Consider the following 16,700-nt stretch of genomic DNA (forward strand, 5'->3'; position numbering starts at 1 on the left):
AATGCAAATTGTTTGTTTAGAATGTTAGGTTGATGAGGTACCAAAATTTTTAAGTAAATTCTGTAATGTTGACATGGATAAGAAAGGTAAAAGGAGAGTGTTAGTGTTTGTGTTAGTGTTAGGGTTGATGCTAGTTGGGGAGGGGCAGGAGGTGGGGAGAAAGTGGGTTAAATCAGATTCTTATAAGCCATCAAAGTAGGACCATGTGAAGTAACGACATTGTTCAATGAATTTAGAGGGTTGCAGCATGTGGTGACCCACTTTACACTTCCTGCACAAATGCAATGAAACTTTTTATGGAAATATGAAGTGAGTGTTGATGTTTGTTGAGATGGGCATGATGTGGGGAGAAAGTGTGTTAGATCAGGTCTTTAGAGGGCATGAGTGCAAGGCAGTGCCAAGTGAACAATAATTCAGTCAACTTAGAGGGTTGTAGTATGTGGTGACCTTAGTAGGAGTATGTGGTGACCCACGTTACACTTCCTGCACAAACCCAACAATAATTGTGGAGGTTTAGTTTATGACTTTTTGGTTCAGAGTTTGTGTTCAGCTTCAATGTGTATGAGGAGGAAAACTAATGCTACATATATCCATGTTCGTGGTTGTGTGTACTTGATGCATGTAATTTAAAATGTTTACTTCGTATGTGTAATGACTTCCCATACATTTTCTGGTTAGTGGCATTAATTTGACATGAATTGTGTAGATATGGGCTCTTGAACATTTGTTCTCTTACAAGTGTCAAGTTCCAAGGATTGGAAATAGATATCCTCGTATCACACATTGGATGGATGTTAGGTTGGGTAACATTGAAATTGCATCTGGACTGCAACAAAATGTGGTGTAGAATACATTGATTTTTTTAAAATGTACAATACTTAGTTTTTTTTTTGTCACTATGTTGGTATTTCTTGTGTGCATGAACAGGTTATTATGGACTTATCTGCGTCCAATGAAGTTACAAAATGAATTCGTTGTACAAGCATTTGAGGTAGTTCAACGTGGATTTACAACCAACATGTAAAAAAAAAGGACTATGGTAAAATGAAGGTGAAAGTAGTTGATATGCTTCGCCAAGCGAAGGAACAACAGGTTGTCATCAACAATTTGGAGAAAGAATTGAAAGAGTTACAAGAATTTTTAAGTGCATGTGCAAAATCTTATGTGATGAAGGGGTCGATTTTAGCTTGCGCGAAAATATTTGGATTAAGCGAAAAAAAGCAGTGCTGAATGGGTCGATTTTAGCTTACACTAAAATATTTGGATTAAGCGAAAACATGGCAGTGCTGAAGGGGTCGAATTTAGCTTGCACGAAAAAATTTGGATTAAGCGAAAATGGGGCAGTGCTGAAGGGGTCGATTTTAGCTTGCACGAAAAAATTTGGATTAAGCGAAAACGGGGTAGTGTTGAAGGGGTTGATTTTAGCTTGCATGAAAAAAAATTGGATTAAGCGAAAACGGGGAAGTGCTGAAGAGGTTGATTTTAGCTTGCACGAAAAAATTCGGATCAAGCGAAAACGGGGCAGTGTTGAAGGGGTACATTTTAGCTTGCACGAAAAAAATTGGATCAAGCGAAAACGGGGCAGTGCTGAAGGGGTCGATTTTAGCTTGCACGAAAAAATTTGGATCAAGAGAAAACGGGGCAGTGCTGAAGGGGTCGATTTTAGCTTGCACGAAAAAATTTGGATTAAGAAAAAACGGAGCAGTGCTGAAGGGGTCCATTTTAGCTTGCACAAAAAAATTTGGATTAAATGAAAACGGGGCAGTGCTGAAGGGGTCCATTTTAGCTTGCACGAAAAAATTTGGATTAAGCGAAAACGGGGTTAACTCATATAACAAGTCAAGTTAGTTATCTTTCAAACAACTTACCCATTCATATGAACCTCCTTCGACTCTCACCACCTGAATAACTTCATCTATATGATTCCATTATCTCAGTAGAGTCAGGATATCTCCTTCTAGACGAATCCCTAGTCAATGCACATCCTAAACAATCTTAACACAGTATTTTCTTTCCTGAAAATACTGTCTTGAGATTGGTGACCACGTCACCCTCACATCCAGATCTTCTAGCCTACTGTTCTATTGCAAATTAAGGCTAGCTTCCCTTACCTGAAATTTAGCGGATATTTGAAGAATCTTAGAGATAAGGGATTGGAAAGGAAAAAGAACTTTGAGAGATGGTGGTTCTTTTTAAAATGAAACCTGAATAATAGAATTTCTATTTATATGCTCTTTTAAATTTAAAAATAAAATATTCTCGTGTCATTTTAATTTTACCACTTCTACTCTAAGACTATTTTTCTCAATCCTTACAATTTGCACACACCTCATGCACCACCCCACACAAGAACAAAGCAAAAAATTTCTAACTTACTTAGGTGTGCAAAAACTTAATAGCAGGTCACCACTCATTCTTACACAAGTCGCCATTTAATGTGACTGTGACTAACTAACTAGATTAATCGTGATATTATAGAATTTGACCTTCGTTTCCTCCACTAGGATTACTTTACACACAACTTATGCACTGCACCACCCCACCTAAGAACAAGACAACTCAAAATTTCAAAAATTACTTCACTGTGCATAAAGTTGGTAGCAGGTCACTACTTATCTCTAAACAGGTCACCACTTAATGTGACTATCATTAACTAAATAACTACATTAACAGTGGTATTATAGAACTTGACCTCCGTGTACTCCATTGGAGTTACTTTACACACATCTCATACACTGCACCACACCACACAAGAACAACACAACTTCAAAATTCTAAAATTACATCACTATGCAAAATGTTGGTAGTAGATCACCACTTATTCTTACAAAAGGTCACCACTTATTGTAGTGTGTTAAGGTAAGTGATGACCCCTATAGTTTTATATGGTGCCCTCTTCAGAACTTTTATGCACAGTCCAAGAAATTATTTGCATGTTCTTCTTTGGTGTTGTAAGGGTTGAGATGAGAGTAAAGTGAGGTCATTGGAGGTTATGTAATTAAATATTGTAAGAGGAGCTTTGAAATGTAGTGTGTGAAAGTAAGTGTTGACCCCTGCAATTTTATGTGGTGACCTTTTCAGAACTTCATGCACAGTCTAAAAAATTATTTGCATCTTCTTCTTTGGTGTTGTGAGGGTTGAGATGGAAATAAAGTGAGGTCATTGGAGGTTAGGTAATTAAATATTTTAAGACTACCCTCAAATGTAGTGTGTTAAGGTAAGTGGTGACCCTTGCAGTTTTATGTGGTGACCTCTCTAAAATTTTATGCATAGTCCAAGAAATTATTTGCATCTTCTCCTTTGGTGTTGTGAGGGTTGAGATGGAAGTAAAGTGAAGGTCATTAGAAGTTAGGTAATTAAATATTTTAAGACGACCTTCAAATGTGGTGTGTGAAGGTAATTAAATATTGTAAGAGGAGTTTGAAATGTACTGTGTGAAGGTAAAGGGAGACCCATGTCGTTTTATGTGGTGACTTCTTCATAATTTTATGCACAGTCCAATTATCACCCAAGAATTTATTTGCATGTTCTTGAATCCATAAGTCACATATTTGATATATTTCAATGGTGTTCAAATTACATAATAGAAAAAATTATCTTCAAGAATATATTTCAATGGTGTTCAAATTACATAATAAAAAACATTATCTTCAAGAATGTGATCAAGCCCTCAAATTTAAAAGTGCAAGTCACATCATGTCATGTCTAAATTTTCTTTTGTACATAAAATATATAACTTCATTCGTCTGCAATATTATCATTGTTGTCTTCATTGTCCACAAGCTGCAAAAAATACTATATAAGATGAAAAATCAAGATATATACTTGCTGATAATGTGAAAATAACTACAATAGAATTTATCTTATGAAAACCATATTACAATGCAACCAATTAATGTGCTTCATATTTAGTGTCATAACAAATAATGTGTTTCATCATCAATGCAGATGATGCTTAAATGGTAAGTTGACTGAAGCAAAATTTTGTTCTATTCATTCCAACTGCATACAGGAAAAGAAGTTAGGTCATAGTAGATCATGATTTACATTTAATAGAAAAAAAGTTACTTGCATTATGTATCTGACGCTTGATGCATACATCACATGAAAATATGTAGTACACTTGTAACAAGTTATACATGAACCACGACTCTGTTTACAAATCACACAAGTCTGCAGTCTCAAGGATAAGAACCATACATGAGTTCATTATTATAGTCTAGCAAAAAAAGAAAAGAAGGCAAAAGTATTATTACATAAGAAAAACCACAACCATATTCGTGAACAACTAGAGAACTAAAATGAAAAATGATGATGGAAGATTATATGGTGTATTTTGGATTGTTGGTGTGGAATTTACTTTTTCACAAAAAGTCATTAGGAAGAATGAAATTTCTTTTTACAGACAAATCATCTAAAAGCAATTTCAGAATAAGCATATAAATAAATCATTAAATTTACACAACAAAATGTATTTGGGTTCATTTAGGTTTCCTAGTCAAATAAAATTTAGAATCAGTCAATCATTATTGCAGACAATATTTAACTGAAACCAACTGTATAAAAACAAGATCACCATTTAGCCATCTTACCTTCACAAATGAATTAGGATAAATTTTAAGAATTCCTACAGCAGGTTCCACGACCTCATGGTTTTGGAAAACAACTTGAAATCCAAACCAAGCACATATTACATGAACCCACATTTCAACATCAGTTGGCTTTAAAGAACCACCTAAAGAGCAAGTGTTTCCGATATAGTTAAAGCATATTAGCACTTTATCACAACACTGATCATTAAAGATAAAAACTATGAAAGAAAAAACAAGGTTGGTGCAAATTGCAAATTCATAACACTAGGACTCCTAGATAACCATTATAGCATTTGTATCAGGATTATAGTTATAAAGTTATAAGAGGGTTTATTAACAATGTGAAAATGGACAAGAATGGCAAAACATTAGATATTGTGATTGATTATCCACCAAAGTAAAACGTTTTTTAAATATAATTAAGGTTGGTTCAATACATATAAATGCAACTAAGAGTGTTGAATCCACTGTGTACTACATTCATAAATAATTTAACATCGCAGAAAATAGACACAAAAGCAAATAAAAATTTTCAGACTTCCAAATATACTAATGTGAAGTGTCTTTTACTAGAAAAAGCAACACTTTCTCTCAACATCAGAAGTTTCACATACTCTGCTAACCCAAGAATTTAAATCCTTGACATGTTTTGCCCCCATAGCACTCTTGGTGGACTGATATTTGGCATCTGCACAATAAACAAGTGAACATGTAAAATCACTTCCTTCAAAGCCTAATAAATTTGAAATAAAACATTAGACAACCCAAAAATTTCAAAAGTTAAGGCAAAAGAATATGAAAAAAAAAGGAGAAAACATGTTACAAATAATAATTTTGTTATCTTCCCAATCTTCAACTCACCTACAAGAACCAAAACTCACCTAAATAGTTCCTTCATACCACGACAAACCACCGTCAAAACAACCGCATCCACCACCACAACCAACCACTTTGAAAACATGCGCACTCACCACCACAACCAACCACCGTCAAAATAGCTGCACGCACTACGATGACCAACCACTGTGAAAACACGTGCATCCACCGCCACGACCAACCACCGTCAAAACAGCCACACCCGCGACGACGACCAACCACCGTGAAAAGAGGCATACCCACCACGACCACCACAAACGTTGGAAGAGAAAGCTTGAGGAGAAGGTGAAAGAGGATGTGAAGAAGAAGGGGGGAAGAGGGAAAACGGCAACGAACTCAAAAAGAAAGTGAAATAAGTGCAGCCCCAATTTCTAACCTAATTTTAGAATGTGACCAAGGACACTCAAATATTATCTTTTCATAAATTTTTACTAGGCCTCACAACAGAAATAAAATATTATTATCCTTGCCACGTCAGTAGTTGTATGGTGGAGCAACGCATTTGCGGTTGTTAAACCATCATTTTTCTATTTTTTTATACCAAGGTGAAAAGTAGAAGAAATATAATATATGGCTTGTTATTAATTCTATCTTGGCTCTGGTTACATCACTGTCATACTTTATTAAAAAAACATTAGAACATGGAAGAATAAAATGCAATCATAATCAGTTTTTTACTCAATTATCTCTCTTTTTTTAATGAATATATTTTATATGTGAACTTCTTTCTTACTTCCTTATACCCTTTTCCCAATGCATTTTATCGAATTACTAGAAAACTGGTAGGTCATGATATTCAAAACAATTATTTTATATGAATTTTTTTCTCATCGTATTCTTATTAGGAACCATGCACTAAATGCAAGATCAAAATTCATTGTTCTAATAACTTTGTTTCAAAAACCTATTTTCACCATCAATAACATTGACTACAAATATTTGAAGTGTCAAGTTCTAGCTATTACAGAAAAAATATACAATGTTAATAAACTATTTTGTTTCTATCTAGCATCTAATAATGACACAGTTACATCATTGATTGAACAAGACTCTTGTCTACCACAAGATTGCTCGGCTTCAATTGAAATATTCTTTATCAAGAAGCCAGGTACCTTAGGTAAAGATAAAACACTGTCACTGCTCAACATTACAGTCACTGATGTCATGTTTGGTCTATCTTCAGGATGATGTTGTAAACATAAAAGACCAATTTGAATGCAGCGAACAACTTCTGATATATTGCTTGAGTCCACTATATTAGCATCAAGCACTTGTTCTGGAATGCCCTTTTTCCACATTCTCCATGCCTACAATAAATCAATGCAATTGTTATATATATGTGCTCAATTTGTAATCCAGAAATTAATTTCTATTTTCTTTTACTCACATGTCCAATGAGATTATCACTATTCTCTTCACATGTAATTGCTCTATTTTTCTTTCCTGTAACTGTTTCTAACAGCAATACACCGAAGCTAAAAACATCTGATTTTGTAGAAAATAATCCATCTAGAGCATATTCTGGTGCCATATAACCACTGCAGAAAACAAAAGATGAACTGATACATTGTTTCATCAATTATTGAAAAACATTGACCTTGATCTTTAAAGATACTTACTATGTTCCAACAATTCTGTTTGTATTTCCTTCAACTTGATCACCTCCACACATTTTAGCCAAACCAAAATCTGAAATTTTTGGATTCATGTTATCATCCAATAAAATATTGCTTGCTTTCAAATCTCTATGTATGACTCTTAATCTAGAATCTTGGTGAAGATAGAGAAGTCCTCGTGCAATTGCAGACAGGATGTTAAAGCGCATAGGCCAATCTAGAAGTTTACCTCGTTCCGAATCTAGCAAAGTTCCTATAAGTGATTAGTCATTTGTTAAAAAAAAGGGAAATAACCAAACTTTTTCTATACTAATTAAGCAACATTTTAATAACTACTCACCAAAAATAAATGAATCGAGACTTCTATTTGGCATGTACTCATAGAGTAACATTTTTTCTTCTGCTTCAATGCAACAACCAAGAACCTTGACAAGATTCCGATGTTGAAGTTTGGCACACAATATAACTTCATTCTTAAATTCTTTCGATCCTTGTCCTGAACTCCTTGAGAGCCTTTTAACTGCAATCTCTTGTCCATCTAGCATTGTACCCTGAATTTTGTAGTGAGAATATTTAACAGATAATGAAAATCATGAGTTTTATTTAGCCTTATATTAATACTAAGAATGAAAGTTTATACCTTGTATACTGGTCCAAAACCACCTTCACCAAGCTTGTTGTCAATTGAGAAGTTATTGGTGGCATTACTTATTGTTGCAAGATCAAAGAAAGGAAGCTCCAAATTTTCTTGCCCTCCATCATCTTTCTCCTTTGTCCATATTCCATTTTCTTAAAACAAGAACGTTAGAATCATTTGAAGGCACACAATTTAAGTGGTGATAGAGAAATTGGTAGTTCTGTTTACCTATAAAATAAAAGACAGACATTCATATATATATATATATATATATATATATATATATATATATATATGTGTGTGTGTGTGTAATTTATAGGCATCTACAACCGATAAATACACGAAACTACAGAGTATCAATATTTTCCTCTAGTTTATGATACACAACAGATAAGATAGTCAATCAAATCCGTTTTAATTTATCATGTTTACTGTACTAAAGAAGAAAATAATGCCTGAAACAAGAAAAACAAGCAAAAGAAATTCTTCAAAATTCTGTATTCTAATGAAATTGGAAGAACATTGGTGTTCAATTTTGTAGTTATTGTAGGTGTTCAAATAAACTAGTTTAAGATCTTTCTGAAATAAAAATAACAATAGAAAAAGGCTTTCCGGTTTAGAAATTTACCTTTACACTTTTTTCTGGTCATGAAAATGTAGGAGAGTGCCAATAGAACCAGAAGGACAAGAGAAACTGTGATTGAAACCAAGGAGACTAACTTTTTTGAATGCTTATTATTTTTAGCATCTGCATATAGTTTGACCAATAAATGAAGCTCTTGTGATAGTGAGATAAAAGCAGTTTTGTTGTGTTAATTCAGCAAAGTTAGAAAAATATGATTGTCTTTACCCGTATCTGAAGTTGCCATTCGAACATAAAGATCTTGCCCACTTTCTGAAACTCTCAGATCAACAAGATCACCAAACCAAATGGAGCAACCACTACCTCCCCCACTTGTGTCCAAGTTCGCATAAGCAGTGCAAGAACAATTTTCCAAGCATTTGACCCTGCAATCTTCAAGTGTCATACTTTGATTTATCCAAGAATGTGAGGTATCCGGCATTTTCATCCCAGCAATTTTACGAAACCCATCTCTATTTTTGACTCCACAACTCAATGGTTCACTATGCACACACCCTTGTGTCCAATCCATTTGATTCCAATCTTGGGGTGATTTTGGCTTGAACCCCTCCAAGCATGCACACACTGGGGACGCGTTAATCACACAACTCCCATATGCACCACAAACATTGTAAACATCACAACTGTCCTGTGGCAGGGATTGGTACACACTCCAAGTTCTTGTGTGAGGAATCCATGTAATGCGTTGGCGAAGATAAAGGGTTTGGTTCAAAACAATTATAGAAATCACAGAGCTATTCTTCAGAGTGTACCTAACATACACTTCATCTTCATTCTGAACATGTTTATAATCAAAAAGTGGATTTGGACTGAAACCAAATACCCCACTAGAAAAAATCCCATTCCAAGGACCACTACGATAGTACTCAACCGAGCCTTTCCATATTACCAATTCAGGATTGACCCCAAGCTTCACACCAGAAGTAAAATCTCCGGAAGAAGGGTCATCCCAACTTTTCCAAGCTCTAAGATACCTATTGAGACCAGTTTTAAGGTTCCACCCCAACTTCATTCCTTGCAAGAGTGTATCACAAGGATGGTCAAAGCTCTGCCACACAAAACTATCTTCACTGTTGCTGTTATCCTTCTCATCTCTAATCACTAAATTTCCATTGTCTAAAAGTTGCACAACGGGATTCAAAACCATTGTTGTTGCATTTGTCGACCAAACAACAGACCGGTTTTGGCTGAGAAGTACGAGGTTTCCCTCTTTGTTTAGAGACAACATGTTGGATTTATGTTTTGAAGGGTTGTCACGGTTGGCAACCCAAACCACGGTTCTAACTGGAATGTTCTTGAACCAGATTCCAACGTAGCTGTTTGTGGAACTACCGGGAGTGAAGAAACCCAACTCGAAGGTTCCATCTTTGGAGACCAAGGTGCTTCCATTAAGAAGTGGTTGGGACTTAGAAATGGTGTCAGTTGCATGGGAAATTTGAGAGAGAAAAAATAGTAGGTTTAGGGAAAGAAACATAGCTGGAAGAAGTGCCATTTTGTTTGCATGCAGCAATTTCTCCATAATGTGGTAGAAGTTCAAGGTACTTGTGAAGATCTAGTGGTTGTTCTGAATAACTTATAAATAAAGAGAATACTTGACATGATAAGTTATGTGCAATAAATAGAGTAGTTACGTGAATTAATGTGAAGGATGAGCATGGTTCATATCACCTAAAATGGCTACATATTTTGCAATAAAAGAGACACGAGAAGACAATAGAGGAACAAAAACATGTTATCACTTAACTTTGTCTATGGTCACTCAATCCCATCCATCTGGGTTGCCATATTTGACAAGATGATGGGTTGCCATTCTTGTGTGATATTTGCAATAAATAGAAAGAGCAAGATATTAAATTGCCCTAGTAAGGTACAACAAGTGTTGCTATATATAGAAAAAGATTAGCTAAAAAGGTAAATTATGTTTTATTAAAAGACATTTGGGATGTAAGTATTAGTTTTTAGTATGATCACATGTGTATGCTTTTTTAGTTGATTTTTTTATTATGATTAGATAGTATTTTTTCTGTAGAGGGCTTTATTCAAATTAAGTAAATTATTATGTTAAAAAATTTAATATAACTATAAATTTATGATTTAAATTTTAAACTAAAATAATTAAATGTATATTGAGTGAAACATATTAGTATGTGAGGCAAATATCAAGGAAATACTTAAGATATTTTCGAAAATTTTGACGAGATGGATTAGTTATAGGAGAAACTGTTGTATCCATTATTAAATACTACAAGAAAAGAAGATCGTTTAATAAAAACTAATTATAAAAAGAAAAAAATTAATAATTAATTTAGATATTATTTATAAATTATAAAATTATTAATATTTAAAATAGTTTTTATTATTAATAAAAAATTTAAAATTAGTATTTAACATTAAGTTTTAAATATTTTATATTTTAAATTAATCTTTAATTTAAAATTTTAGATAGTTAGTGTTCTCGTCGAGTTGATGACGGAAGTTTGGAGATCGTCTTCGAGATGATTCCTTCGTAATTGTAGCTTTTGAATGCTTGGAGGTCATAATGAGATGAGGGGAGCTTCACCTATTGATAATATTCTGATGATCAAATCAGCGATCGTATAAAATATCAGTGTAGCATGTATTGCATGGAATAATACTTGTTTTTCTTGTCGAGGATCATCCTCTATTTATAGAGTTTTTCCTCATAATGATATCATAACAAATTTAAATAATAACAATTATATATTTTATCTTCCGAATAACATTACAAGATATTTAAATAATAACAATTGTTGGAGATCCAACATCGACTAGAGATTAGAGCCTTTCATTGTATATAAGTGGGTGCAAACCTCAACCCTATGAGCCGGTTTTATGGGGTTGAGTTAGGCTTAAAGTCCACTTCGTAATATGGTATCAGAGTCATTTCGAGCCTATCCTAGCGAGTGTTTGTGTTGGGCCTATCGTGCCACCCGCTATCAGGCCGCTATCGGACCACCCAAAATATATAGTCCCACGCACGAGCTTCTATCTATCACTCTCGGCGTAAGGGGGGTGTGTTGGAGATCCCACATCGACTAGAGATAAGGACATTTCATAATATATAAATGGGTGCATACCTCAACCTTATGAGCCGGTTTTATGAGATTGAGTTAGGCTTAAAGTCCACTGGTATCAGAGCCATTTTGAGCCTATCCTAGCGAGTATTTGTGTTGGGCCTATCGTGCCACCCGCTATCGGGCCGCTATCGGACCACCCATAATATATAGTCCCACGCACGAGTTGGCAGTCTCGGCGTGAGGGGGGTGTGTTGGAGATCCCACATCGACTAGAGATTAGAGCCTTTCATTGTATATAAGTGGGTGGAAACCTCACCCCATTGAGCCGGTTTTATGGGGTTGAGTTAGGCTTAAAGTCCACTTCGTAATATGGTATCAGAGCCATTTCGAGCCTATCCTAGCGAGTATTTGTTGGGCCTATCGTGCCACCCGCTATCAGGCCGCTATCGGACCACCCATAATATATAGTCCCACGCACGAGTTGGCAGTCTCGGCGTGAGGGGGGTGTGTTGGAGATCCCACATCGACTAGAGATTAGAGCCTTTCATTGTATATAAGTGGGTGCAAACCTCAACCCTAAGAGCCGGTTTTATGGGGTTGAGTTAGGCTTAAAGTCCACTCTTTCGTAATAACAATCATATATTTTATTTTCATGCATCAATTTATGAGTTTATAAGGAATAAAAACCATTTGAATAAAAAAAATATTTATCAATCAATATTTCATTGGTTTTTCCCTATCTCCATGTAACAAAAAGAAAAAGAGTCTCTGATATCTTGCTAAAACGTAACAATCATTTTTCCGATTACCTCACATCGGGTTTATATCCGATTAAGATCATATCAATCATATTACCGATATAACCCGAATGTTACACAATTCCCTAGCCTCGAGCCGAGTGAGCGAGGCAATGAGGCTATAGTCAATGTTTACATGAAAAACCTTTTGCATTAGAAGTGATTTTACACGTGGCTCAAGACACTGTATATGACGTGGGTCTATCAATTATAAATGCAGTCCGATCGTATTTGTGGGTCAAGATGATCTAATCATAGTCGTCAACCAAGTTGTTTATTATGATTCAAGCTTTCACCAAACTTTCGTTAAGATTTAAAAAATATTTAATATCTACTTTAAACCTTTTAAGGTGTTTATTTCAAAATAAACACTTCTCATTCTACAATAAAGTTTTACAAAGATATAACTCAATCTTAAACTTTACTAAGCCAAAAAAAATTCAACAAAGTGGAATAACACTTCAATATAAATAACTCATTTAACATATCTTTAAAATCAAACACTAACCTCGTTCGAAGAGAATTCACCCTAAATGATTGAAATTGAATTCATATCTTTATAGGCCGAAGTAATTTGACTGTGATCATCGTCAACCAAGTTAGTCCATTTGTAGAAGTCGTTGGTCAAGTTGGTCAGATCATAAAAGTCGTCAGCCAATTTGGTCTGATCATAGGATTTAGCTAAGTTAGTATGTTCATAGTAAGTGTTGACAACCGAGTTGGTCCAATTTTGGGATTCGGCCAAGTTGATTCGACCAATAATCCATCTACCAGATAGCGGACACATGGCATCATCCGGGTATCCCCCGTGGCTACCTGCAAAATCTCAATGTAGTCTTCTTTTTCCCGAGCTTGCCAATTTAGACAGTAAGTCCCCTTAGGAATTTTGATCCCTCGAAACATGCACAAGATCAAAAGAAAAAAAGATTTCCACTAAAGTTTTAACATACTTGAGATACAAAGCCAACTGAGGATCCTTTTCTTGGTAATCTCCAGATACTTCTCCTGTTATAAGCAGGGAATCACTTTTTTTAGCAAATGAGGCACTCCTAGTTCCTTCGCCAATAATATTCTGACAATCAGGGCCTCATACTCAACTTGATTGTGGCTAGCCTTGAAAGAAAACTTAAGAGATTGCTTTAGAAGTACTCCATTAGGCCCTTCAAGAATGATGCTTGTTCCACTTCCCTTGAGGTTAGATGATCCATCTACGAAGAGAATCCATCTGAAATCTTCCCCCTTTGCTTCGAAATCCTTCGGGGGCGAGTTCGATGACAAAGTCAGCATACACATATCCTTAATAGGACCATGTGGTTCATACTGAATGTCAAACTATGATAACTCAATGGCCCACTTGACCATCCTCCCTGCTATATATGGATTTTGAAAAATTTGTTTGATTGGGAGATTGGTCATCACAATTACGTGAAACTCTAAAAATAATGTTGTAACCATTGGGCTGTGAAAACAACGACTAGGGTGGCTTTCTCAATGGCTTGGTAACGTGACTCAGCGCCTTGTAATACCTTACTGATGAAATATATAGGCTTATGGGTCTTCATTTCATCTTGTACAATGACCGAGATGATTCCTTGGTCGGTCATCGAGAAATATAATCGAATAGGAACCTTCGGGGTCGGTTTGCTGAGTATAGGCAGGTTTGCTAGACAGTCTTTAAGCTTTATGAAGGCCTCATCGCACTCGACCAACCAAATGAAATAATCATTCTTTCGGAGGCACTAAAAATAACGATACCCTTATCTCCATTGGCCGAAAGAAAACGTGACAGTGTAGCCATCTGACCAGTTAACCGTTGTACCTCTTTTACATTGTTGGGACTCCTCATGTCTAGTATTAATGCACACTTGTCGGGATTTGGCTCTATTTTCCTATCTATTAACAAAAATTCGAGGAACTTTCTAGCTTGAACACCAAAAACACATTTTTTGGGGTTGAGATTCAAACTATACTTACCGATTGTTTTGAAAGATTCTTCTAGGTCAGTGACATGAGTTTCTGATGTTTCGAAAGTTACCTCAATATCACTGAAGTATACTTGAACATTACGTACCATCATGGGTTGTAGGATCGTGTCCATTAGACATTGATATATCGCCCTTGCATTCTTTAGTACGGAAGGCATAACTTTATAGCAATAGTTAGTCGCTTCGGCCGTAAACGCGATTTTTTCTTCATCTCTAGGATGCATTCGAATTTGATTATATCCCGAAAAGGCATCCATGAAACTAAGCAAGCCACACCCTGATGCGCTATCGACTAAGGAATCTATATTAGGCAAAGGATAAGAATCTTTCGGATAGGCGTTATTGAGGTCGGTGAAGTCCACTTCTCGTTTGACTTTTTTACCATTACCACGTTTTCCAACCACTCAGGGTATTGAATTTTCCTGATATGATTGACCTCCACTAATTTGTGAGTTTCCTTCTTCATGGCGAGAAGCTTTTTTTCATTAATTTTTTTATGCCTTTGCACCCGAGGCATCACTCCTTCATCCATAGTCAGACAATGATAGAGGAAGTCAAGATTAATGTCAAGTATATCGACAGTCGACCATGCAAAAGCATGCATGTTCTTTGATAAGATCTTTTTGACCTTTTCTTCTAACTCCTTGTGTAACGACGCGTCGAGCTTGAATTTCTTACCAATTATCTCCACTTCTCGTACTTCTCCTACATGCTCAAGATGCCTCTCCACCACATAATATAGGTAGTCTATCTCAACATATTTAAATAATAACAATCATATCTTTTATCTTTAGAATAATATCACAACAGATTTAAATAATAATAATCATATTTTTTATCTTCATACATCAATTTATGAATTTATAAATAATAAAAACCATGATACTGAAACGTAACAATATTTTTTTCGATTATCTCACGTCGAATTTATATCTGATTAAAATGATATTAATCATATTACTATATTACTTATATAGTCCGGACGGTAGTTAAAATTTTGCTTAGAGAAATCTAAAGATGGTCTGAATTCAGTTTCGCATGGTTTATTCACTTGATAATTTAATTTTCAGTAGAAGATGGAATTGAAACAACAGATATAGCGTCAAGAATAATGTAAATAAGGCGTGATTGACCTTCCTTCTTAACAATTATGGAGCCTCAGACCTTCATATCACTCTTATTAAATGACCATATAGCCGTTATCAGACTCCACAAGAAAACCAAATATTATAATCATATATATATATATATATATATATTATATATATATATATATATAAAAAGCTTCAGAAGTATTCCAATAATTGAGACGAACTTGGTGACATTGATTTCTCTGTCTCTTATTATTCTTTCAATTTTTTAATATAAAATATTATATAATAATAAAATAATAATTATTACACTATTTACAATGATAGAAGGATGTGAATGTACAAATAAGGAAAAAATTGTTTTCACACCCTGTTCATAAATTTTTTCTAGCTTACAACACTTTTTCTAATAAAATATTATATTATAACAAAATATTTTTTTTTTCAATTATAAAATGAATGAGAATGAGAAAGGGAGTGTGAACATATAATGACTTATGTTAGAATTCGATCTTCTGAAAGCTGAATTCGGATGTGATTGGCTGATGTGGTGGCGCCAGCAGTAATTTGATTCCCAAGATAACCAAAGTTTGAGTTGGTTTTTAATTTTGTTTCTATTTTTTATTTATTAAATAATTGAAAGGGAAAAAAGAAATATAAAAATTAAAGAATTTAGGAGAACTTTTTTTTGAATAAAAAATTACATTTTTTAAAAATCAAAATTAAAACAATTGTATTTCATAAGTATGTAGGATATAATTATTCAGATAAGTAAATAAATTAGATAAAAGAATATTTAAAAATAAATATATTTATAAAATAGATAAAATTTTAAATAAGAAAATTAAGGATTTTAAGAAAGTAATTAACTATACGTGATATAATTAAATTTATTGAGTTGTGAAAAATATATTAATTTTAAAAATAAGTGTATGTAATATATAACTTGAGAAATAAAAATTTAAATAAATAAATAAATAATTTAAAGTATACATATTTTAAGAAATATATAAATTTAAAAAATATGTAAATAAGTATAATTTATAAATAAATAAATAAAAAGAAATTAATATTTTTATCGCTATTGAAACAATATAGAAATATGTTAGACTTTCTAGAAGCATTTCTAAGAAATCAATGACATATTTAATTTTATTGTGTTTGAATTTTTTTTAATTAATACGAGACGAACAAAAATCTTGCAGCTTATCTGAGTTGTTTGAAGTTTTTTATAGGTTGACTTGATTAAAGTTAATATAAATGGTGCAGGTTTCTTTGTTATATGTGTTAGGATTCTTAAAAACAGTATAAGGAAGTTTGTTTATGGATTTTCTTTCTTTTGGAGTGTTTAATTGTTTATTTTTGTTGAATTCATGAGAGTTATCATTGTTATTGAATAAGTTGAACAGGTTGGATATTATCGTT

At 34.0% G+C, this 16,700-nt stretch overlaps 1 protein-coding gene and 1 long non-coding RNA gene across 6 annotated transcripts; both read right to left on the bottom strand.

The window, feature by feature from the left end:
* Positions 1-3,580: 3,580 nt before the first annotated feature.
* LOC137824982 (uncharacterized) lies at positions 3,581-5,806 on the bottom strand. Its single transcript, XR_011083284.1, has 3 exons — positions 5,474-5,806; positions 5,207-5,280; positions 3,581-3,783 (listed from the first exon to the last, which is right to left on the bottom strand). It is a non-coding gene; the product is annotated as an uncharacterized lncRNA (long non-coding RNA).
* A 539-nt stretch (positions 5,807-6,345) lies between these two features.
* Positions 6,346-9,912, bottom strand: LOC137832343 (G-type lectin S-receptor-like serine/threonine-protein kinase At4g27290). 5 transcript variants are annotated; one of them, XM_068640484.1, is made up of 8 exons: positions 8,572-9,910; positions 8,350-8,469; positions 7,725-7,873; positions 7,425-7,635; positions 7,314-7,325; positions 7,088-7,157; positions 6,856-7,006; positions 6,346-6,775 (listed from the first exon to the last, which is right to left on the bottom strand). In XM_068640484.1, the coding sequence occupies exons 1-8, from the start codon at positions 9,881-9,883 to the stop codon at positions 6,470-6,472; spliced, it is 2,331 nt and encodes a 776-aa protein (XP_068496585.1). In that variant the 5' UTR covers positions 9,884-9,910; the 3' UTR covers positions 6,346-6,469. The 5 variants fall into 5 exon arrangements, with proteins under 5 accessions (XP_068496585.1, XP_068496575.1, XP_068496567.1 ...); XM_068640474.1 differs by having other exon boundaries at positions 7,314-7,337; XM_068640466.1 differs by having other exon boundaries at positions 7,088-7,325; positions 8,572-9,912.
* Between the last annotated feature and the right edge of the window lie 6,788 nt (positions 9,913-16,700).

The sequence above is a fragment of the Phaseolus vulgaris genome, chromosome 11 (genome assembly GCF_000499845.2).
Source record: "Phaseolus vulgaris cultivar G19833 chromosome 11, P. vulgaris v2.0, whole genome shotgun sequence".
NCBI lineage: Eukaryota > Viridiplantae > Streptophyta > Magnoliopsida > Fabales > Fabaceae > Phaseolus > Phaseolus vulgaris.